Genomic DNA, 23,387 nt, shown 5'->3' with positions numbered 1-23,387 from the left:
TAGCTGAACTAATGTAATAGATTGTAAAATTACCCAATGGTTATCAAAAACTAAAATAATAATTTGTAATTTGTCATGCCCGTTTGCAACATGGATTTTCTAGACTAATTCAAGTTGTGTCTTTGTTTGGGCACCCAATGGCTTACCTACCAAGGAGAAAAAGAAAGAGTTAAACCAGTTAACAAGGACCACTGAAACTGCACAAAGCAGTACTACAAACCTAAGGAGCTTGGTGACACTGCTCGACAAGCAAACTCAATACTTTCTGTCAACAGATCCACTATGCTTTAAGGCAGAAACATGCTAAGTTTTAGACAAAGACCACTTAAACTAACAGATTCACCAGAGACCTGCTCTGGGTAAAGCTAAAACAAAAGGTATACAATATTATTATTATTGCTACTTATTATTACTTATTATCATTAAATAATCTTTTGTATTAGGTTGTTAAGCCTGCCTGTGTTGGCTTTTACAGGTTCAATTAAAGAGGCTGCTCTGGCATTTCTGAGACATAAACAGTAGAACAGTAGAACTACTGAGATATCATTGCCTAACCAATTTAAAATAACACCCAACAACTGTCCATCAGCTATTTAAGGACTTTCTAATCTGGTCCTAATGATTGTTAAAAAAAAGGGCATAACCGGATGTTGGACTGCTGTCTTTCTGCCCATCACATAAGATCACTCAGGTGTGTGGATGGTGGAGGTAGTGGGAGTTGATGTTTCAAAGACATGGGCCCTCCCATTTACCAAGCCCTCTAACTGGCCAATACCCTCCTTCAGTGCCCACCTCAGCTACACAGTAGAAGGAAGCTGTTGTTTACTAGGAGGTGAATCTCCTATGCGTGCAAAAATGAAAACACCCTAGGAGTAAAAATGCTCCAAAACAGGTCCCAGATACTCACGCATCTGTTCGTCTTCTGCTCCGACATCATCTGGCCGCTCTGTATCATCCTGATCGTCACCGTATGAGATGACATCTGCAGAGAATATCAGCAATACATAAACATCCTTTCACTTTTACTGTGTGGCTCCAAGTTTAGGCACTACAACTAATTCAGGTATTTTGCATGGCAGTTATATTGCATGTTTAATGTTTAGTCTTAAAGAAACAGTGGAAACAAACTAGATAACATTTATTAGTTCTTCTAGTAGCATGAACATTGATAAACATAACTGTGCATTTCTTAGCCTACATTTTCCAGCTTCAGTCCTAAAACTTAAACATAGTGGACAAAATGAATTCTAAATTTGGTACATTGTGATGACCTTTTTTAATTCTTCATACTTTTGTAACACTGTGTGAGAGTTTAAACCAGCCAGCAACACTGAATTAAACATACAACCTTTGCTGACTTCCATAATAATCTTGCTGCTGTTTAAAAACATGTTCTGCCATGACTTCACATGAGGAGGTTAGTTTAACTTTTTAGCTGTGCCATCTCACCTGTGACATTAACACTGAAGCAAACCTCATCAGTGGCTTTAGAGTCGGTGGTGTGGCAAGTGTATAGCCCTGAGTCATTCAGAGTGGCATGGCGGATGTGTAGCCGTTCATGCTCTACAAGTGTGTGGTTGTCAGGAACAAGTAGCGTGCCGTCTCTGGTCCACACAATGGCAGCGGACTTGGGCAATGGGCAGTTCAGTTTTATATTGTCACCCAGGTGCACCGAGTATACAGTGGCCTTCAAGGTCTCGGATTGGTTGGGGGGCTCTGCAGAGCAAAAGAGGGAAAGGACAAAAATGGGAAGAGAAAAAAAGAACATGATGTAAAAGAAGAAAGGAAACAAGAAAGAGCCTGAGATGAATCTCACACCATAATGACAATAAAATAGAAAATCTCTGTGATATGAAACTTTGTGGTGTGTTTTACATTTTGATAAGACACTATGAGGTTGTCAATTTTCTATATTTGTATTTGTATATATGTATTTCATAGACACCACTGTTTGCTTGCTCATAGAATAAAGGCAAATATGCAGAAAGGTATGTACTTGCTTTGCTCAGCCCCTTTCTGTGCCTCTTTCTCTATCTACTAAACTTTATTGCTGAGCGGTAAAACAGCAAATAGAAACGTTAAATGCTGCTTTAACATTTACAACAACTGGGCACTGAATAGGGAAAGTTTATTTGTCTCAACTTTATAATGTCAGTACATGACACTGCTATGGATACCACCCTATAAAACATGTTGAAAGTCTTCAGAGACACAGGCCAAAACAAGACGTATTCCAGATTAAGTAAGTCTTCTTTTCTGTTTCGGTCAAAATATTGTATTTTACAACATTAACATGACAAATACATGAGCTAAATTTAAATAATATTTTATGGGTGGTTATATTAAGGTTGTTATGATAAGGGTGCAATGTTGCTGGTGAACAATCTAAATCCAGTCATGTTTGCTTATTTTTTGATTATGAAAATGGTTGTTTAATGTAACAAGATATACATGTTAAATTTTTCAAACCAGTCCTGAGAAAACAAAACCAATGACATAAGTGAGCCTGTAGCATGCAGGAAGGTTCATGTATAACATACTTGTTTTCCTACCCTGTTTCATACAGACACAATGATGTAATTGGACCAGTTTTCCTTGGCTTTTTCTTATTGACTGACTCTTCCTTTACACAAGTTTTTTTCCATTAAAAACTGTCAAATGCAATCAACGTATGCACTCCCATGCTTGCTTTCACACAGTGTATAAATATTCATTCAACAGCACTATATACACTATATACACACACTAGCAATGTTCAATAAATCCATGTTTCTGTGAATGAAGACATACAACGTACTCACCTACTACATCCAGGGTGTATGTGTGGTTGATGGAGCCATATTTGTTCTCCACCACACAAGTGTAATTGCCCTTATCAGAAGAAACCACATTCTCCATGATCAAAGTCCAGTGTTGAAACTGAACCTGTAAAAAAAACCAAAAAATTAGTACTCAGTACTTGATCCATGTTCAAGCATTCCTTATTACTCAGTTGGTATAAGTTCAGGACTCCCTCAATATAACTAAACAAATTGTTGAGCCCTGATTGCCATGGCTTTTATCCTAAGCTCATCCTAAATTCCACCCTGTTCCTTTCGTTTACAACTATAAGACAATTAGCAGAAAAGCCAATGAAATGGAAAGAGAGAGAAAAGACAGACAAAGGAACAGGCCTTCTCTCAGAGCCTGCCAATAAGGTAAGCTTTCCAGCCTCGGGCATCATGGGAAAAGCAATAGCGGCATGCCGACAGACGGCTCTGTGCATGAGCCCCCACCTCAGGAATGTGACTCTCGTGACTGTGGGCTATGCTCCGAATTCAACCTGCACCCCTCTGATTCTCTCTTACTCTCACTTTCACTACCAGGATCTTCCTCCAGCTTTATTTACCCATTTTGCCTTACAACATTCAAGTAATGAGAAGAAAGGGAACAGTTCTAAAAATTAATTGTAAAAAATGAAAAACTAGAATAACAGAATAGGAAAAGTGTCAGTCTCCTGATTTAGTACTTTGTAGAGCCATGTTTTGCTTTAATTAATTACATCCATAAGTCTGTTTCGGATATGTCTCTAACAGATTTGTACACCTAGATTAAAGAGTATTTCCCCTTTCTCTTTTGCAGAACGGTTTCAAGATAACCGGCAATGTGCTGCTTCATTTAAGTCTATCCACAGATTTTCTGTCACATTTAGGTCTGGGCTCTCACTTGACCACTGAAGGATAATAACCTTTCTATTCTTAAGCCACTCTTTTGTTTTTAGCAGTGTGTTTAGGTTCATTGTTGTTCTGAAAAGTTGAACCTTGGCAGAGAACTTTTTCCTTCAATCCTGACCAACTGCCCAGTAACTACTAGAGAAACATCCCTATAACATAATGTTTCCACCGCCGTGCTTTATGGTAGGTATGTTGCATTTTCTGTGGTGTTGTGATACCACTTGGAGTACAGAGTTTAATTCACACTATTTGAGTTTCTGGAATGCTTAATAATTATGTAATTAAATATATTCGTTTAAATCATTTTAGGACTAAAAGATACACAATAAATAAATAATCTCTAAGACATTAATCATTGACATTAGTTGTAGTTGCATAGTTACTGCAGCTCTGTTAAGTAATTAAGCTTTAACACCAGAGGATGACTAATAATCTAATAATAAGTTACTTAATAGATCTTGGTAAACTGCATGTAAACTTTATCTGAGAAGAAGGTCCAAGTCATCTACTAAACTTTAACCAGAGCATATTGTCAGGGCTCTTTTATCAAAATGCTGCTTTAACTTGGGGACATTCAGCAGAACTTTAGGCCAGACCTTTCATTCATTCATTGTCTGTTTAACTACCACTTTATCCTAGTCAGAGTAGTGTTGGGTCTGATTAATTGGGCAAAAGAAAAGAATTATCCCGGACAGTTCGCCAATCCATCAAATGGCAGAGACACATATGCATACACACACCCATGCTTAGGGCAATTTTTGGTAGCTCCAGTTAGCCTGACCGCATGTCTTTGGACTTCTAGGGACAAAGCTAAGCAACCGAATGAAGCCAGACGGATCCAAGAAAAACATGCAAACTACACACAGAAAGGACCCTGGCCACCCAGCTGTGGAATTAAACCCAGGGGCTTCTTGCTCTGAGGTGACAGTGCTACCCACTGTGCCACTGCGCTGCCCAAGACCAAATCATTTAATTAAATAGATGATTCATTAAAATTATTTCATTTTAGCTCATTTTTATATCTAAAGCATTTCTGGTATGCAGGCACAAATTAAGCTCTTCTTTTATGATGACAATGATGCTTTTTTCAGTAGTAGTAGTAGTAGTAGTAATACTACCTTGGAGCCACCTTCATGGTCCTCTTGTCTGAATGGTTCACCATTTTTAAGCCAGTGTAGGGTTGGTGTTGGATTTCCCACTGCTGCACATTTAAACTTCACTGTGTTGGCAGCTGGTACAGCAAGAAACTTTTTATCCATCTTGTCTCGAAATCTCCAGCTTGGTGCCCCTAAAAATACAAAAAATGTTAAGATCTTTTGCTGCTACTGTACTAGTAGTAAATGATAAACAAGGTTTTAGTGTGTGCAGTTCTACAGGTATAGGGAAATGGTAGCTTAGTGATTAAGGTACTGGACCTGTAAAACCTTCAACAAGCTATCAAGGCACCTTACTCTTAATAGCTTGCATTATATCAGTCACAACTGTAATAAAAGTGGATAAAATTGTCCGCTAAATGCCATAAATGTAAATGTTATTCAAAGAGACAGGGTATTAGAAAACTTTAAAACGTTCGCAAGTTTGCACAGTTAAAACAAGCCAAATAAAAACCATTTACTTCTTGATTTTGTTTTGCCTCCATTAGCCCTTCAGAATCATGTATTGAAGAGGAGAAGGCAAAAAAGCTTGACAAATAAGGCAAATCCAAACTGTTATTTACACTCTCAGTTTGGCTTACCAACAAAGCCAAGTGGAGCTAACATTTATTTGTTTATTTATTTATTAGCATTTTAACATCATGTTTTACACACTTTGGTTACACTTATAACAGAACAGGTAGTTACTGGTTACACAAGATTAATCAATTTAAGTCTTTTAATGTCAAACACATGCCATCTCCAGTTCACCTAACTGCATGTGTTTGGACTGTGGGAGGAAACCTGAGCTCCCAGAGGAAACTCACGCAGACAGGGGGAGAACATGCAAGACCTTCTTGGGAGACCTTCTTGCTGTGAGGCGGCAGTGCGGCCACCGCGCCGCCCTAAAGCGGGGCTAACATCACAGTGCAAATCACACCAACCAGCTTAAATCAAAACATATTTGCTTCTCCCTAAGCATTTAAAGATGTGGGGAAAGAAGCTTGTCAGAAAAAAAGGACAGTCTTGTTTGATTTTCTTTTGTTGTGCTGAAAGTTTTTGTATTTGTCTCATTTCAAATCTGTCTCTTGTAAAAAACTGAAGAGATGAATGACAGACCAAAAGACAGTTAGCTGGGGAAAATAAGGAGCAGATGAAAGATGATTTTGGAGAAATGTGGTTTTGATGCAATTTTGTATCCAAATTTCTTTCAGGGTACTTGTTATGATTTAATAAGACCTAAAAATGATATATAATCAACTGTTATGTATGTTAAAATTTTTTAACTTTTTTAAAGTTAACTTTGTTAACTTTTCTACTTTCAAATTAACCGTTTATTTTTTTGGTTCTGTTGTGGGAACTTTTCATATTCTCTTATGTACGTGGAAATATTTTTTTTTATAAAATACACCGTATATCAGAAAGATTTTACATAACAGATAGAATGAAAAATACTTCAGTTTCTGAGAGAGCCTAAAATAATATTACCACATTTTGCCATATATGCATAACAGTAGTAAGCTTTCTAGTGTGCATGACATGATATCATATATAAAGGTATGCCAAATGGTTTGTATTTGCTCTCTTTTTTCATTCTCGACAGTCACATTATTTATCTCATTCCAGCACTTTTCAGCAACTCAGGATTCTCTCTGTCTTTTTGTTTCTTTGCTCACACCCTTTGACATTCATGGCCTGCCAGACCAAAGGGACACCTGGCATTTCTATCAGTGTGTTTCTTAAAGCTTTCTGTGCCTGTATCTCTTACTGCTTGGGATAAAGAGGTTAAAAGGAATGACCTCTAACAAAGAAAGTTGTTTTCCCATGCCATCTGCCTGGACATACGACACTTAAAAGCAGCTGACCTCCCATACACAGCAACAATGTGTTTGTGGCCATTCCTTGATTAAGCATTGTGTCTCCCAAATACATATTTTATCTTTGCTTCATCTGTTACAATTAAACATAATGTATAAATTAATAAATTAAAGTTCAATTAAACAATGTTGATTCTATTTGAAGTAAAGGTTTGAGTATCTGCAATTATTGATTGTAACCTGATAAGCAAAATTTTACTATTACTGTTATTAAAAACAAGTTAGGCAAAACTTAAATTAAGGGTTGTGGGTGGCATACTTTTGTGGATAATCTGTGTCAAGTCAGTAAACATCTGAGTACAGTGAATCAGAAAATATGTGAAAGGCTTTGGAACAGACCATTCCTGCATACTTTGTGGTTTGAATGATAAAACAGTAATAAAGCAGGATAGGCTTCCTTTTGAAAATGTCAGTCTCACAGAACTTATGCCTCTCTGTCAATTAAAAGCAACATTTCAATGTCAAAGTACCAGAGAAATCAGGAACTTTAAAACCCCTAGAGACCAAGCTTGTCTACTAGTTATATTTGGGACAAAAGACAGAAAACATAGTCTTCAAAGAGGAAAGGAAGCCCACTATGTAAAGAAAAAGTTCTTAGCGATTCAGCTAGACACAGATCCAAGCCACTGAGCCCAAAACTGCCTCAAGCACAATGTTAAACTTTTCCCCATTCTTATACAATCCCTCCTCCATCCTCGGCCAAAGGCCAAAACAACACACTGCACATGGACAAGCACTGATCTCAATCAGATCCAGAGCTAACTAGCTAAAAAGCACATGGCACAACTTCTCTTTCTACCCACCCCCTGTATAACAGTGGTTCTGAACTTGTGAATGATGACAAATCTGCATAAATTAAAAATAAAGTAAAATGGTCTATAACTATATAATGCAATGCATTTTCTCTGACTTACTTAATGATTTCAGAGTCGGTCCATGACTACTAAAAACTGAAAAGAATGTGTCCAAGTTAAATGCATTTTCTTGCTTCTTATTTAGCTAAGACTAATTCAAGATGTGTCTCTATTTAGGTTAAATAACAAAGACCAGATGGGCAGTTTTCATAATGGATATAGCTGGCTGATGGCCACCTCTTGGCTCAGCTACCTAAGAGAAACTTAGTGAGAGAAAACAGGAAAGAAAGACCAGAGGAATGCCAGGAATGTGTCTGCATTGAAATTGCACAGAGCAATACTAAAAACCTCAAGAGTTTTGTGACACAGTTTGACAAGCAAACCCAGTGCTTTTCTGTCAACAGACCCACCACGAAAACATGATGAATTTTGAGACAAAGACCACACAAACTAGCAGTGGGAAAGTAACCTGCCTAGAGACATTCTCTTGGTAAAGCTAAATAAAGCAATGGAAATAAAAACATGAAGAAATGTTATATTTTGTATGCACAATGAAAGAAAATTGGAAAACATGCCAAGAGATGCTATTAGAGGTCCAGTTAATAAGACCACAGTGGCACTGCTGAGATATGAACAGCAGAACTTAACTGCTAAGCTGCCATGGCCTAACCAACCTAAGCACTTTTAATTGACCACCAGCTTTCCAAGGGCTTTCTAATTAATAGGAGGTGATATTCCTCTAAGGGCAAGTATAAAAACACCCTAGGAGTATAAAAGCTCCAAAACAGTTCACAGATACTCACGCATCTGTTCGTCTTCTGCCCCAACATCATCTGACCATTCTGCATCGTCCTGATCATCACCGGATGAGATGGCATCTGCGGAGAGTACCGGCAACACTGTAACCTTCCTTTGGATTTTACTGGGTGGCTCTACATTTATGAACTACTACTACTACTGCTACTGCCACATTTAAGAAATCATTCAAGAACAAAACATATGATAGCAGACACAAACAAGGAAACATTTATTAGTTCTTCCAGTAGTATGAACTCGGCTAAACAGAACTGATAAAGAAACACAGTCAGCATATCTTACTAATGCTAGAATGTCTTATTCTATACCTTTCACTCTTCACTTTTTGTCCCAACATTTATACATGGTAAGAATGAACAACAATAAACTTCCACAATTAGGACAAATTAATTCTAGATTTTGCACACTGTGATGACCTTTTTGAATTCTTGATACCACAGTTAAGTGGGAGTCTAAACGAGCCAACATCGCAAAATTAAAGCACAACCTTTGCTGACTTCCATAATAATCATGTTGCTATTTAAAAATGTTCTGTCATGACTTGACATGGTATGATTAGTTTAACTTTCCAGCTGTGCCATCTCACCTGTGACATTAACGATGAAGCAAACCTCATCAGTGGCTTTAGAGCCGGTGGTGTGGCAAGTGTATAGCCCTGAGTCAGTCAGAGTGGCATGGCGGATGTGTATCCGCTCATGCTCTACAAGTGTGTGGTTGTCAGGAACAAGCAGCGTGCCGTCTTTGGTCCACTTGATGGCAGCCGCCTTGGGCAATGGGCAGGTCAGTTTTATATTTTCACCCAGGTGCACCAAGTACACAGTGGCCTTTGAGCTCTTGGATTTGATGGGGGGCTCTGCAGAGCAAGAGAAGGAAAGGACAAGCAAAAAAGGGGATGAGATAATAAAGAAGAGTTCAGGTGAGAGAAAAAAGAAAACAAGCAAAAGCATGAAATGAAAAATGAAAAGCACCTTATAATGACCTAAGATAGACTCTGATATGATTTGTGTAAGATGCATTATAGCTAAAAAATTAAGACAATTTCTTTTTTTATTTGTAACCATGTGCTTCCCATCTTCCTAATAAATTATTTGTATTATGATTACATTTTTTGGTTTCACTGAATTCTGTAAACATGTATAAATTTACTGTTTTGCAATTGAAATGTTGAATGATTAACAGATTATTAACAAAGAAAACATTGTTCGATTAATGCTGTCAGTTAAAAGTTATTTAAATTCATGTACACCAGCTGTTGGTTTACTAGAACTCAGACAGCGAGTTCAGACTAATGATTTTGGACTCTCCCAACCTCGGTGTGCATTAGCCAGCTATGTGTATTCATTTATTTAGAGAAGGGGCTCTGTTGTTCTAATCTGAACAAGAAAGCTTTTTGCATATTTAAATCATGGACAGTGGAACTATTAAACATTTAAATCACAAACTAATCAGTATTAAGTCTGACTGCATGTTAAACTCACATGTTTGTGTTTTATGTTTTCAAATAATAATGTAGATGTTTTGCATCAGTATGAAGATAAAACTGATTATCATCTTATAATAACTACACTAGTAATGTCAGAAAGAATTTTTATATTTTAATATACTAACTGCATTTTTATTTTTTACAATGAGCATGTTTAGTTGTCATAAAAAAACTGTTCGTTATTAACTGTTTAAAATCTACATTCTGGATGTTGAACTGGTTCTGCTCTTGGTGTTAATGTTTACCTTAGTGTTCTAAATGACATGCCATGTTCATTGTTATGTTGATCTGAAGCACTGATGTGTTATATATTTTGATGGGAGACTATAAGCTTGTCAGTTATTAGTTAAGAGATTGGCAACTTTTGCATCCCTATTTTGCATTATATACATATAAAACTCCAAAAAAGAAAGTATTTTGAGATTTTGTACATATATTTGCATGTGTTACAAACTAAAGCCAGTATTTATTTGTAATGTTGACCAGCTAATGGTGCTACTTAATGTTAAAACATAATTAATATTAATATAATAATGTTAACCAATCCAATTATTAATCATTCTATTAAACAATGTATTTTACATTATAAAAACATAGCAATTTTGTTTTACAGTCGAACAAACTTTACCTTTATGCCTTTTACTATTCATGAGTGCTGTGTTAGCTCCCCTGCTAAACAGGCAGACCATTATCAAACTTTACAAAACTTAAAAAATGCACTGAATATGTAGTAATTGATTTGGTCCCCTAAACCGCTGAAACTGAAAAATCCTCATTATTTCTTATATTGCAAGTTAGCTATATTTAAAATCCAGTCAAAGCAAAACTGCATCAAAAAATAAATGTTGTTCCTTAACCTAGAGTCCTCCAACCCCGGTATGCTAGCCACAACAACTTTAAGCACGCAGTTCCACAAAAGAATATGACTGAAAATAGCAAATGTTGTAGCTGATTTTCTTTTTTGTATTTCACACTGACCCCAATTTAAACCCTTAATATTGCTTAGTCACTGTGCCAAATGTGTTATTTATGCTACACATTAAAAACACATGCATGAAACTTATTATTATTTTCAAGGCTCCATGGGTCAAACATAAAATCTAATTAGTTATAAAAATCCTGGTATCCATTGCAGCAGGTAATTCAGGATTAAATAATAATTTTAACAAAGCAAGGCAAATCAGCAGAGCAGAGTAATTAGAAAATAAATCAAATGCAACCACAGCAGAGAAAGCAAAGCTAGTTTTAGGATCACTAATACTAATAAAACTAGAAAGATCAATACTATTGTTACAAAAATGCCTGGACTAATAATTCATGAAAAAAGTATAGTTCCAGTTTCAGGATTCCTTTAGCTAATTACTCTTTTACAGTCATGTCAAATTCAAAATATTTAGGATAAAAATTAAAGTTCAGTATCTCAGTGTAAAGCATGTCATTTCTAGGTGCTCAACATTCTCCCGTATATTGCAGATAATTAAGAAAAAAACAGATACAAACTCCAGTTTATTTTTGCTTTTTATGTTGTGTTTGTCCTGGGGGAAAGGGTTGTTTTTTAGTAACACATTTTTACAATGTCTCTTTTGACTGCAAAAAACCAAACAAGTAGACTATTACTCACATATTTGTTTGTATGGTGTTGTAAATTGTGTGTTACTCTATGTAATCATTCAGCATCACATTAAATATCAACAGGTCTTGTTGGTGCCAACCGTTAACAAAGTATCTTAATAACTGGAATTAGAACCTTTGGTCGTGGACTGATAGAAAAACCATAGCTCCAAATTCCAAGCACGAACTTCAGGTAGTTAAATAATTTAAGTATTAAACTTTGATACTGTAGTACAGCGTATACAGTACAGAAAAAACCCTGAAAAAAACAAGCCTGCACTATGGAAAAAACATGGTAGAACTTGCCTGCTACATTTCAAATGATGAGAGGCAGCAATAATTAGAGGTGCAGCGGCACTCCCAGGCCTTCCTGCACACCTCTCCTGCAAGACATTCCTGTGCTATTGTATGAGCCACAACTGCCTGCTCAGCAAGGGAAAAGCCAGATTACTCACAAACGATATTCAAGGTTCTAAAAAATGCACAAAAAAATTTAAACCTCTCTCCCAGGCACAAAGACATATCGCCCCACACAGGTACAGCTGCTTTATTGTTACTTCTCTGGCCTCCAACAACCTCCTTTCCCTTCTGCTTTCTTATTCAGGAAATAATTAAGTCCTGTTCTAAGTTCCTGTTCAAACTGCATGGACATGTGGTGGTTGATTGATGGGAACTGTATTCCTCACATTAAGTTTCCGGGGGCCTCTGTTTGTCAAGCAGTTAACAAACTGTTATTCGCCATGTGCTTCCTGCTATTGTGCGATCAAAGGCCAATCGGAAAAAAGAGCGTGGCTATGTGTGGTGCTATGTTCCAACCTGAGTCTCATTATCCTAGTGCACAATGGTCTGATAGGTGTCACTTATGATGACTGGATTTCAGGTGATGTTAAAGATGTTCAGTCATGCAGTGCTTTTAAATGCATTGCAAAACATCCTGAAGAAGTTACATTGCATTAAATCAGTACTATTAGACAACTTTAAACAACCAAAATCCATTATGGGGGTGTCACTGTGGTACCCCAGGTGCCCAATATGACCCCCACTTACCGGATTAATTTGTCATGGTTATTTATAATAACTACGGCCATTTCAAAAACAGTTTACAGTCTGTAAATAACAACTAAGTTTTTTATTTTTCCTTATTTTTTCTTATTTCTTGAGGGTCAGTGCTATTCACTTACTAACATCCTTCTGCTTGGGGATTGAGGATTGCACATAAATTACAGAATGACTTAGAGAAAATCTGATGAAAATACACGATAGCACCTCCTGTTCTGTTTCTGAAAATCATTCCACATTACTGATAACGGCAGAACGCTTTTTGAAAGCATATATCCTTGATCTTTACAAGCTGTGGGTTCCCTCATCTCATGTTCTGCTTTTCCATCTCATTCTTTCCTTATTTTATTCACCCTTAGTTTACCCCATAGGGTACTGAGATTATAAAGCACCTCCTCTGCCTTTTTTCTCCCCCTTTAATTCTACATTCTAATCTATGATGCCTTTTCAAATTCTAATTCTTGCCGGCTTTATCGTCATGACAATGCATGCACAGCCAAAGGGCACAAATCTCTTGGGGCACCCACGGCAACCTTTTTACAGATGATAATCTCAGGATTCTTACATCCTTCTTATTGGCTAATTTTCTCCTCAAAAAATCCAAAATAAAGGTAAACTAAAATGATAATATATACGAAAAGGTTCATCCACTTCACTTAAATCATGGCATCTCGTGCTTGTGCCATGATTTAATGTGTGAATTTTTTTCCACTGCCTTCACCTTTAACCGTAAAGTTTCCCATAACTTAGCACATCTGCTGGTTTTACCCGACAAGCACATGCAACACTTTATTGAAGCCAGGTGTCACACAGAAGTCCAGAGCATATAGTTACTTGCTAATGTAAACAGAGGATCAACACACCATCAGACAATATCATAAAATCACTGGCAATTAAAACAGCAGCATCCCCAACAGATCTACATCTGTTTGTTTAGTATGGGAGTGTGCTCTCCTTTGCAGAGTGGTGTAAAAAAAAGGTGTAAGCCAAAACTTTTTATAACAAACGGTGTAAAGAATACATGGCACCAGTTTTTTAAACCTTGAACTTATAATCCTTCTCATGCTATACAAATGATTTATCAAGTTAGGTCCTATAGGACCACTCTAGGTTTACAGGTGCATATTGAAGCCTTAAGCCATCTACACTGGTGCTGAAACTGTAGTCTACATATTATTATTACATACATATTATTATATTATCATAATTTAAATTGTAGTTGCAAAAAAAAAAAAAAAAAAAGTTATAAATGAACCTTAGCAACTGATAAAATAAACAAACTTTCTATACCTAAATTTTGACAATATAATTAATAATGAAAATCAAATTGTCTCAGGCTCTGTGTGGTTATCACTAGAGCATTACAAAGTATTTAGTTCAGTGAGGTTTTGTGTTTTGTCACTATGCAATACTTTTGACATTACTGGTGTTACAGGTTTTCAGTATTCTAGATTTCAGCACAAGTGTCTGAGTTCCACAGCTAAAGGTGTGCATGGATGTAAAACAAGAAAAAAAAGGAAGGGCGGTATAGGATGGATATCCAGCCATGGATTCAAACAAAATTAAAGCATGTCTAAATGTATCTGATTCTCTCTGCACCGGAAAGGTACACAAATACTAAGGAACAATTCTGGCAACTGTAATTAGAATCAAATTATTTCTAAATCAAAATGATGATGAACTGATACAGTAGATCTGAAAACATTTTGCCAAAAGAACTTGCGAGAAGACGAGAAGTTTTAAACAATAAAACTGTGGAAAATTTATTCTGATGTAAATCAAGTCTTGCTTGATGTTTGCACACGTCTTCTTTCTTTTCACTGACTACACATGATTTTGATTAACATAAATCTTGAAAGTAAAAAACGGTAATGCAGTGGGGCTAATAGAAAAAACCTAGTCTAAAGAAATCTGATGCATGCATAGAAGGGCATATAATATTGCACTGTTTATACCATCATCTGGGAAATGTAGCAGCAAAAGATCTAAGTTTCTGATAAAGCTATTTCCAGTATGGTATCTTTAAGAATTAACACCTAGAGTTCTTTAAGGGTCTTTTTTTCACGCCAAAGGGATGCAGATAACTTTGGCTGATGTTTGCTAACCTGACAAACTTCACACACAAGGCTTATATCCACTTCCACCATAATGTTATCTTTTGAATGTTTCCTTTGTTTTTCATCCATTATTATCACATGCAGTCAAAACAACAAAACAGGTTTCAACACCATGACTTCCGTTCAAGCTTTAAAATCAAATGATAACATAATCTTGTTATAACTACCAGTTAAGACTTTATGAGCACTAAACTACTTGGGTGTTATCAGCAACACACCGGAGGTGATAAGTACCTGTACCTCTACAACTAAATCTTTTCGAGACAAATGACTTTTGATGTGACCTCGATAAAATGCTAAGAAAAATAAGATTTTATTGCAAATGCAAAATAAATAAAACGGATAACTAGCAACTTTTACAAAACAACAGACTAATAGAGTTAGGACACATATCATAAATAGAAAACATCAAGCATCCACCCCTCTACCCAGACTCCATCTATCAAATTGGCCTTTACTTTCTCAAACTGCTAAAGCTGTGAAAGCATGACAGCCAGCAGGTGTGTTTGTGTTTCACAGATAAAAAAAATACGACCAGTGAAGGGAGAGAAAATAAGAACAGAAAATACAAGCACGTTACAAGTGAAGCCACAACAATCAACAAAACTGCCCCTTTTAAAACAAGCTAAATTAATTTTTTTAGCTTCACTTTAAGCATGGAACAGTGCTTAGTGAGAGACAATATTAAGAAATAAAAAAATAACCTCAGACTAGTATGCTCAGTCACATTCAAGTCTCTGTTTTAGATCTCCCAAGTTATTTTCCAGCAAAACATAAAGCAAGTTTCACTCCACTTCCTGCCGCCTTTTCTCAACACTTCCCTCCAATAAAATTAAACTAGCTTAAATCAAGAGAAAAGTTGGACTGGAAAACACATGTTTTTTGAATTTATATCACAGAATTCAGTAATGAAGCCCTCCCGTCTTTCAAACAGTTAATACTTTGGATAATAGAAGCAGCCCTCTCAGATCACCAGTTTTACTCACCTTCAACAACTGTGGCATCCTCTTCTTCCTCCTCAATAGGTGGCCGTGCCAGAGCAGTTGATGCCACGCTCAGCAGAAGGAGTGCCCCCATAAACCATAGCCAGACAGGCATGGCGTCAATGGCAAACATGCCTCTCTGTCCCCCTTTCCTCCATCTCCCCCTTGATACTGATCCCATCTGCGGGCCTCCACCCAAACATGAACTGCAGGAGGCAGCTCATGAACTGTAACACACTGTCAGAATCCAATCACCTGCAACGGACAACAGGAGGTAAGGTCAGAGACATGCATAGATACAGTTTTATTAGTTATTTCAAACTCTGTATGTAACTGCACTGTTTGTAACTGGCATCAAGACGCAATATTGTCTTGTGTGATGATAATGGATATTATTCCATTACTCTGTATGCTCTTAAAAGTGGTTCTCTACTTTATATTAGCTTGCCAGTAACTGTGGCCAACAAGGATCCCTGGCTGGAGACTTTTAATATAAGATTGTAATAATAGTCAAAAATACAGAAATGTTGGCAATACTTTCATGTGCAACCAGCTGCCTATGACCTACCAGCAGAAAATTAAGGTCTATGCTTTTGGATGGATAGGTCCACAAGGCAGGTAAACATGACCTACAATGACATAATGGAAAGTAAAAACTTCTTTCAACTGTTTTGTTGAATCACAAATTCAATTTATTTATAGTAGCAATGTCCATTTGAATGATCCTGTCATTATTTAAAGCATGCCATCAACAAATGGAGGTGTGTAAGTGTGTACGCAGACGATATATGAAAACAAAACAGTGTTTCTAAATGCTGTCAAACAAGCCATACCACACATATAGCACCACACTAATCTCTTTTCCTTTAGTTTACACCCACTCCTTGACTTACTCACTCTATACACTGCTTAGATCAGTGTAATGCAATAGATCGTTTTACAATGGACAGCAGTTTTGCATGAGCACAGTATATTAACATAACTGTTTTTAAAGTAATTTTTCTTTTGTGTGGCAATTTGTGTGCTGTGTGGTTCAATGCATCAGTGTCTCAATGTATAAGATAAACAAACTGCAAGGGGTATTTATCTACACTGACATATTTTAAACTTAAGAATCTTGATGGGCTGAGACAACCACAAACATATTATCTATTTATTAATAATTAGTCATTATCCTTATTTAGTTGCATATAAAGCTTCGCTAAAAAATTTTGTATGGTGAAGCATGGTGAGGTAGTGAATCAGTATGTTTCACTGTGTATCAGTGTGCTGTACCTCCATGTGATAACTCATGTGATAATGATATTTAAAGGCAAGTGAATATGCATTCAGGTAGTAAAATTAGGGCTGGGCCAAACATTTGAGTCCAAAAAAATATAAGAATCAAAACTATCAGAAACTTAAGGCTACCCAGTGCAACACACAGTATTGCATGTACGCCAATTAAATGCAATTGATTTTGCTTTTTCACTAATAGCAAAAAACATTTATCATGATCCGAATCACAGTGGATTCAGTGTCAACTAAAAACACTATACAATAACAGTATACAGTCTGAGCAATTGAGGGTTAAGAGCCTTGCTCAAGGGCCCAACAGCAGCAACCTGGCAGCGGTGGGGCTTGAACCAGCAACGTTTTGATTACTAGTCCAGTACCTTAACCGATAGGCTACAACCTGTCCCCATCACAATGAAAACCTACTGCATGTCTTTGGAAGATAAGAGGAAACCGGAGTACCCAAATAAAACTCAAGCCTATCTGCGAAAAACATGCATCCTATGTGTCAGTGCTCCTTGCTTTTTGTTTGTTTGTTTGTTATTCTTCATGTACACGATCATTCTACAGATATTAACTAAAGTAAGAGTTTTATGTGCTGCAACTTTTAATCAAACCAAACATTTAACTGCTGTAGTTCTACTATGTAATGAAAACTGTAAACAATAAAAACAGACAACAATTATTATTATTATTTCACAATTAACAGTAAAAATGATCTCAGGAAAAGGTTCGTCTTTGTGATACTCTATAGCTAAAAGAGCCTGTGGAGGTTTCGGTGACGTAGCTGTGCTAGGATTACGGTTCAACCCGAAACTGTATGTGAAAGGTTTTAGCGCTGTTTATAAATTTATTTGCACACATGAGCGTGCTTACTCTGTCGTACCATTAAAAATTGTAATATTAATGTAGTCTTGATAGTCTTATAAGAATATCGACAGTTTACATGTTTAACTACGTTTAGAAATGACGGGTGCGCGCGTCGCACTTAGGTCGAAGCCAGCTGGGTTTCGCAAGCGCGTGCACAACTCCAGCTGCGCGCCATTGATTAGCAGAGTATACTTGTTTTAATATCATCCCTCAATCTGAAATTCAAAATTGAGTAGTTTAAACTGAATGAAATGTGTAATGTGATTTACCGTAATCATATCAAGCCCAGGAAGCCAGCCACTCAGACAATCTATACTATATACATTTTAAGTCATGGTATTTCGTTCAGTGGTCTGAACACAGTGATGTGACCTAAAGTTAAAAATCGTTGAGTTAAATAATAATTATGCACGATTGAATGAAACTTTAAAAAATACGTTTCTACATCACTTAAAGAAGAACTGTTTATTAAGCAAATGTAGGGAAAGTTTCACACGCGCTGTATGGACATTGGCGCTTCAGCCAGTGGATCCTGGCTTCATTTATGTGTAATAATAATTAGTTTACTATAAATTAAAACAAAATAAACAAGAACCTGCAAAACAAAAGTGTGCAGATTCAGTACAATGTACTGAATACAGTGAACATTCTGTATTTAAACACTTTATTATCTGTGCTACATTCATCATTATAACTCTTTGCAAATATGTACCCGGGTTCAAATTGGGGGAAAAAAGTTTAAACGTAATTATCACCACTTTGCTAACTGCATAATATAACAGATTTAAGCATACAATAGGACCAAGAAAAACCAATCTCAAGGCGTTAGCTAATCATCACCATGCCTTTCACATTCTAATTACTCTGAGGTTTCACAATGAAACCCGAATGAATGCACTCAGACATTTACGATTCATGTATTCACTAACAACTGCACCATCTTTTTCACCATTTCAAACATTAATCACTATCTTTAAACTTTATAAATCATTTAGGCATTAGGCATCAACCGGCTTATTCTTTCAAATCTTTATTAGTGATCAAAACTATTTGGACACTAACTAAATTTTTAGAGAACACGGATTACAATGTAACTTTCAATGCAAACGTTTCTGCCATTTATATATACATTTTAATGAAAATGTTCCAGCGTTAGAATAATTATTTTAATCTTATTTTGTTTGTGAATGTACCTTGATTTCTACAATGAATTCAGTTACAGATCAAAGTATATGCATTTAAGCAATGAAATCCATTTGGACCAACCATTTGCATTAACCAACCCAACCTAGACTAATCAGTCTAGTGGGATGGTTTATTTTAAAACCAAACAAGTCTTAATATGTGCAGGGCATTTCAAAATCGACAACAAATGCAAGATTTAAATCCAATTTTAGCGTTGGATTTAAGTGTTGAAATGGGTTATTACATAAATTAATATCTGTTTGTGTTTTGCATTAGCAAACTGTGGAAACTCTTGATTCCAGTACTTACAGCTGCGGCCCGGAGCGCTCAACTTCTTAATCCACATGAACGGAACTTTTTCCCACTTCTTGAATTCTTTTAAATGGAAAAAAGTATGAAGTTGTTTAAAATTCCAAATTCCGCACGGCAACAAAAATGCGTAAACAACTGCAGTGAAACCGCAGATCCTTTTTACTAGAGAAGCATCGCCAGAATGGGGAATGAGTCGATGTTACAATCCAGAAGTGGGTTCATAAATCCGTCCAAAATATTTTGGGGAAAAAACAACCAACAACAGCAAAAAACAAACAAACATGTGCATCCAAGAAACTTTTTTCGTTCCGTCCTTTCTTGTTTTTTTTTACCACACGTAGAAACTCCTAGATTTATCGGACAGTCCGGTCTCCGCGTTAACTTGCAGCTATAAGTAAGAGAGTTGAAGCACCGTAAAAGCGTGTACATGTGAAATGCTGCAACTCTTGTTCTTCCACACAGATGCACACACGTACCTCTCAGCAGCCATTACACTCTAAACTCATATTGACCTCACAGGGTCCTTCTAGTCTCCTCAGACGCTTTTGTTGGGCTTACTGCTTTTTTCCTCCTTGGTTTTACGTTCCCCCTTTCTCTCACCCACTCTTTCACTCGCCAACCCCCTGAAAAAAATGGCCCTCCCCCACTCCTTGAAACCTGAGCCGTTTCCTGACTGCACGTTTAGACTCCGCCAATGAAAAATGTCAGAAAGTGCAGCACCCCTAAGCAGAGCTCAGCCAGCAGGACCCGCACAGTGCTGCTGATGCAGTGTAATATAGTGCGCTGTAGTGAAGTGGGAGAGGAGCTTGGCCAAACTATAAACTTCGCCCGACCCGTGTCCCCCTCATCTCCATCTCCCCCACTACCTCCACACATCACGCTTTTATAAACAGTGCCACCTACAGGTAAACAATGTAGAAAAGGCTTGTACAGCTATATACCTGTTTTTATTTGTACTTTGTGTGCATATTATCACTGTAAGCCACTTTCGTTTGTTTATTTTGGAATTACCTTTACATTACCAAGATGCTTCAGACAAAATTGTATTGCTATAAATGATGTACCTGGTTTTATTGGGGAAGAATTTAATTGTATTTTTAAATGAACTGCATCTAACAAGACAACCAAATAACATTTTAACAAGACAGCCAAATAACCAAACCACTCTTAGGAAAGGTCAAGGTGCTTGTATGGTCTGGTCAATATTTAGACTAAAATCTGATTTTTGAATAATTGTGAAACTCTAAGTTCACTTACCACTGTAACTTTGAAAAAAATAAAGTCAAGCTGATAAAGTGTTCTTCATTTTTAGAAGTTTATAAAAATGACAAATCATTATATATTTGTTTTTTCCAACCACAGATAGATAATAATGAGTTAAATAAAATATGGTTACTAAAAGATAACCACTAGATCCCTTATTCTAATAAGGAAGTGAAAAAAATCCAAAAGTCAAATTACAATATAACTGTAAAATCACAGATTATTATTATTTTTTTTATTTATTTCTGTGTGGTTCTTTATGAACCTCTGAGCACATATATTTTTGGGCACTATTATTAACATAAACACCAAACATCAGAGACAAAGAAAGGTCCTGTATTGTGATCTACTTTCTTCAGTACTTTTTTTCTTTCCATACTGTCTCTTCAATTGGACAAGGCTTATTTAGGAACCACCTCTGCTTGAACCCATCCCCCTCCACAAAAATGTTAAAGCGACTGGGTTTGAGAGCAAACAGAAATGTATTCATTTACTGAACAGGCCAGCTAATAAGGCTTTGCTGTTCCAGTGGAGCTGTCTATTCGTGTTTTCTCTTTCTGTCCCTCTCACCCTCATTCCCCATGTTTCTTTAACCCCTTCTCATTTTCACCCTTTTCCTGCTTAATAAAGTTATCAGTGGCTTTCCAGTAGTAAGATGACAGCTTGGTTCAGAATTAAAGGATGTGGGAATGAAAAGAGAGGAGCTACGGATTTGGAGGAGTGAAGTACCAACATAGATGGGTCTGTCAGGAGTGCCCTTATTGCCTGTCCAAACCTGATTTATGCTGGTCTTTTGTAAGTCTTCTCAGGCTTGGTCACTGCGAAAGCTCTATGGGGGGCCTAAAAGACATGCAAAGAGGTAAAAAGACATAGGTCACGTCTCTGTCATCAAACCATTGTCTTTCTTGCTCTTGTTTGATTCTTTTCTTTTTGATACAAAGCGTTTTTTGCTTGTGAGCCTAAATCATGAGTAAGAGTGAAAAAAATGTTCTAAAGACTATATTTAGACAAGATTCTGAACATTTGACATTTGTGCACATTTTTGTTTTGTGAATTTGATTTTAAATGGATATAGTTGCCATTTTTATCTATTAATTGACATTTAATTACCCATAACATTCATACATTTTCTTATCCGCTTATCCAATTAGGGTTGCGGGGTGGGGGGGGGGGGGGGGGGTGATGAAGCCTATCCCAGCTTTTCAATGGGCTCAAGGCACACAGTAACACCCTGGATGGGATGCCAGTCCATCGCAAGGGCAGACACACATACACACACCCATTCACTTATAGGGCAATTCAGTGTCTCCAATTAACCTGACTGCATGTTTTTGGACTGTGGGAGCTCCCGGAGGAAACCCACACAGACACGGGGACAACATGCAAACTCCGCACAGAAAGGACCCGGACCGCATCGCCTGGGGATCAAACACAGGACCTTCTTGCTGTGAGGCGACAGTTCTACCCACTAAGCCACCGTGCCGCCCTTACCCATAACAACAAAGTGAAAACATGTTTGTAAAGTTTTTTTTAGAAAATATCAAAATGGCTTTGCAACAGTATAATCATGTTGATCAAATCACTAATCAAATAAATGTGATCAGTCTTTTGGTCAGCAATTTTTGTAATACCGGAAAATCTGAAAAAATTAAAAAAATGGCACTGGGGTACCTTGTTTAATTCAAGTCAAGTCAACTTTATTTATATAGCGCTTTTTACAATAGACATTGTCTCAAAGCAACTTTACAATATCCAGGACCAACAGATACAAAAAGCCCTGTTGAGCAAGCCGAGGGCGACTGTGGCAAGGAAAAACTCCCTGAAAATTACAGGAAGAAACCTTGAGAGGAACCAGACTCAGCAGGGCCCATCCTTCTTGGGTGGCCTGGAGGATACTTTAAATAAGTAGGATTTACACAAATCATACAAACACAGAATTAAATGAACTAAAAATTATAACTGGCAATAAATAAATAATAATAATAGAGTTATTATTCGGTCTAGTCTTCAATAAAGTCTGTAGTGAGTTCTTGTCATTCTTGGTGCAATTACGCCAGACCCGTCACATCCGGCAGTAGCAGCATCGTTGTCACGGCAGTCTCGACTTCAATCCTTAACCTTGGCGGGTAAACAGGTTTCCATCAGAATGCCCTCGGGGTAAAACAACAGAGAATGTAGTTAATAATGTACAATGCTAGTTGAGTAAAACAGTTTTACTGTTTTAATTCACTTAGTCGTTTTCTATACTACATAAAATTATTGTTTTATACTGTTTTGAAATTATTGTTTAAATTTTGTTTTACACTGTGTAGCTACAAAGCTATAACTTTGTAACCTTTATTTAATAACATGCCTTTGTCTTCAGAGTTACTGTCTGTGGTGTTACCAAAGAACTGTCTATTGATGTTAAAGTGCTGATTTATGCTATAATGTTTAAGTATCATAAATTACCATACCATAAGCCACCAAAATCAGCCTCATTGCACTTTGATATAGATTCTACAAGTCACTGCAGCTGTACAGGAATGGGTTTAATAAAACACTTATTATTTTATTATTAATAAAATATATTTCTCTCAGTTGGTGACTTAATAAAGGTAGTGGAAATCAGTTCTAACATTTCAGTTCCTCCTATGGCTTTTCAGTTGGGTCGAGATATAATCTGGGGCAGATGGAATGCCTTTATTTGTCATGTATACATACAAACTTTGTTTTCTGCATATCTTAGCTTCTTTGGAAGCTGCGGTCAGCCATTGTACAGAAACCCTAAAGCCAAGGGTGCATAGCAGAGCCAGATTTAAACCTACAACCTTCCACAGCTCTACCCATTAAACTA

The 23,387-nt window shown here is 36.8% G+C and overlaps 1 protein-coding gene across 2 annotated transcripts in view; it reads right to left on the bottom strand.

Moving 5' to 3' along the window:
- Positions 1 to 19,906, bottom strand: part of fgfr2 (fibroblast growth factor receptor 2) — a 47,088-nt gene extending 27,182 nt beyond the window's left edge. Inside the window, exons 1-8 of one of the 2 annotated variants that reach the window (XM_062995865.1) lie at positions 19,286 to 19,906; positions 15,650 to 15,901; positions 8,980 to 9,246; positions 8,381 to 8,455; positions 4,832 to 5,001; positions 2,802 to 2,925; positions 1,450 to 1,716; positions 908 to 982 (exon numbers count right to left, since the gene is read on the bottom strand). In XM_062995865.1, the coding sequence (XP_062851935.1) occupies positions 908 to 982; positions 1,450 to 1,716; positions 2,802 to 2,925; positions 4,832 to 5,001; positions 8,381 to 8,455; positions 8,980 to 9,246; positions 15,650 to 15,827 (1,156 nt within the window). In that variant the 5' untranslated portion in view covers positions 15,828 to 15,901; positions 19,286 to 19,906. The remainder of the gene's footprint in view (positions 1 to 907; positions 983 to 1,449; positions 1,717 to 2,801; positions 2,926 to 4,831; positions 5,002 to 8,380; positions 8,456 to 8,979; positions 9,247 to 15,649; positions 15,902 to 19,285) is intronic. The other variant, XM_062995866.1, reaches the window with a different exon arrangement.
- Between the last annotated feature and the right edge of the window lie 3,481 nt (positions 19,907 to 23,387).

The sequence above is a fragment of the Trichomycterus rosablanca genome, chromosome 5 (assembly GCF_030014385.1).
Source record: "Trichomycterus rosablanca isolate fTriRos1 chromosome 5, fTriRos1.hap1, whole genome shotgun sequence".
Lineage (NCBI taxonomy): Eukaryota > Metazoa > Chordata > Actinopteri > Siluriformes > Trichomycteridae > Trichomycterus > Trichomycterus rosablanca.
Note: the sequence above shows the minus strand (reverse complement) of the source record. Positions and strands in the feature narration are given on the sequence as shown.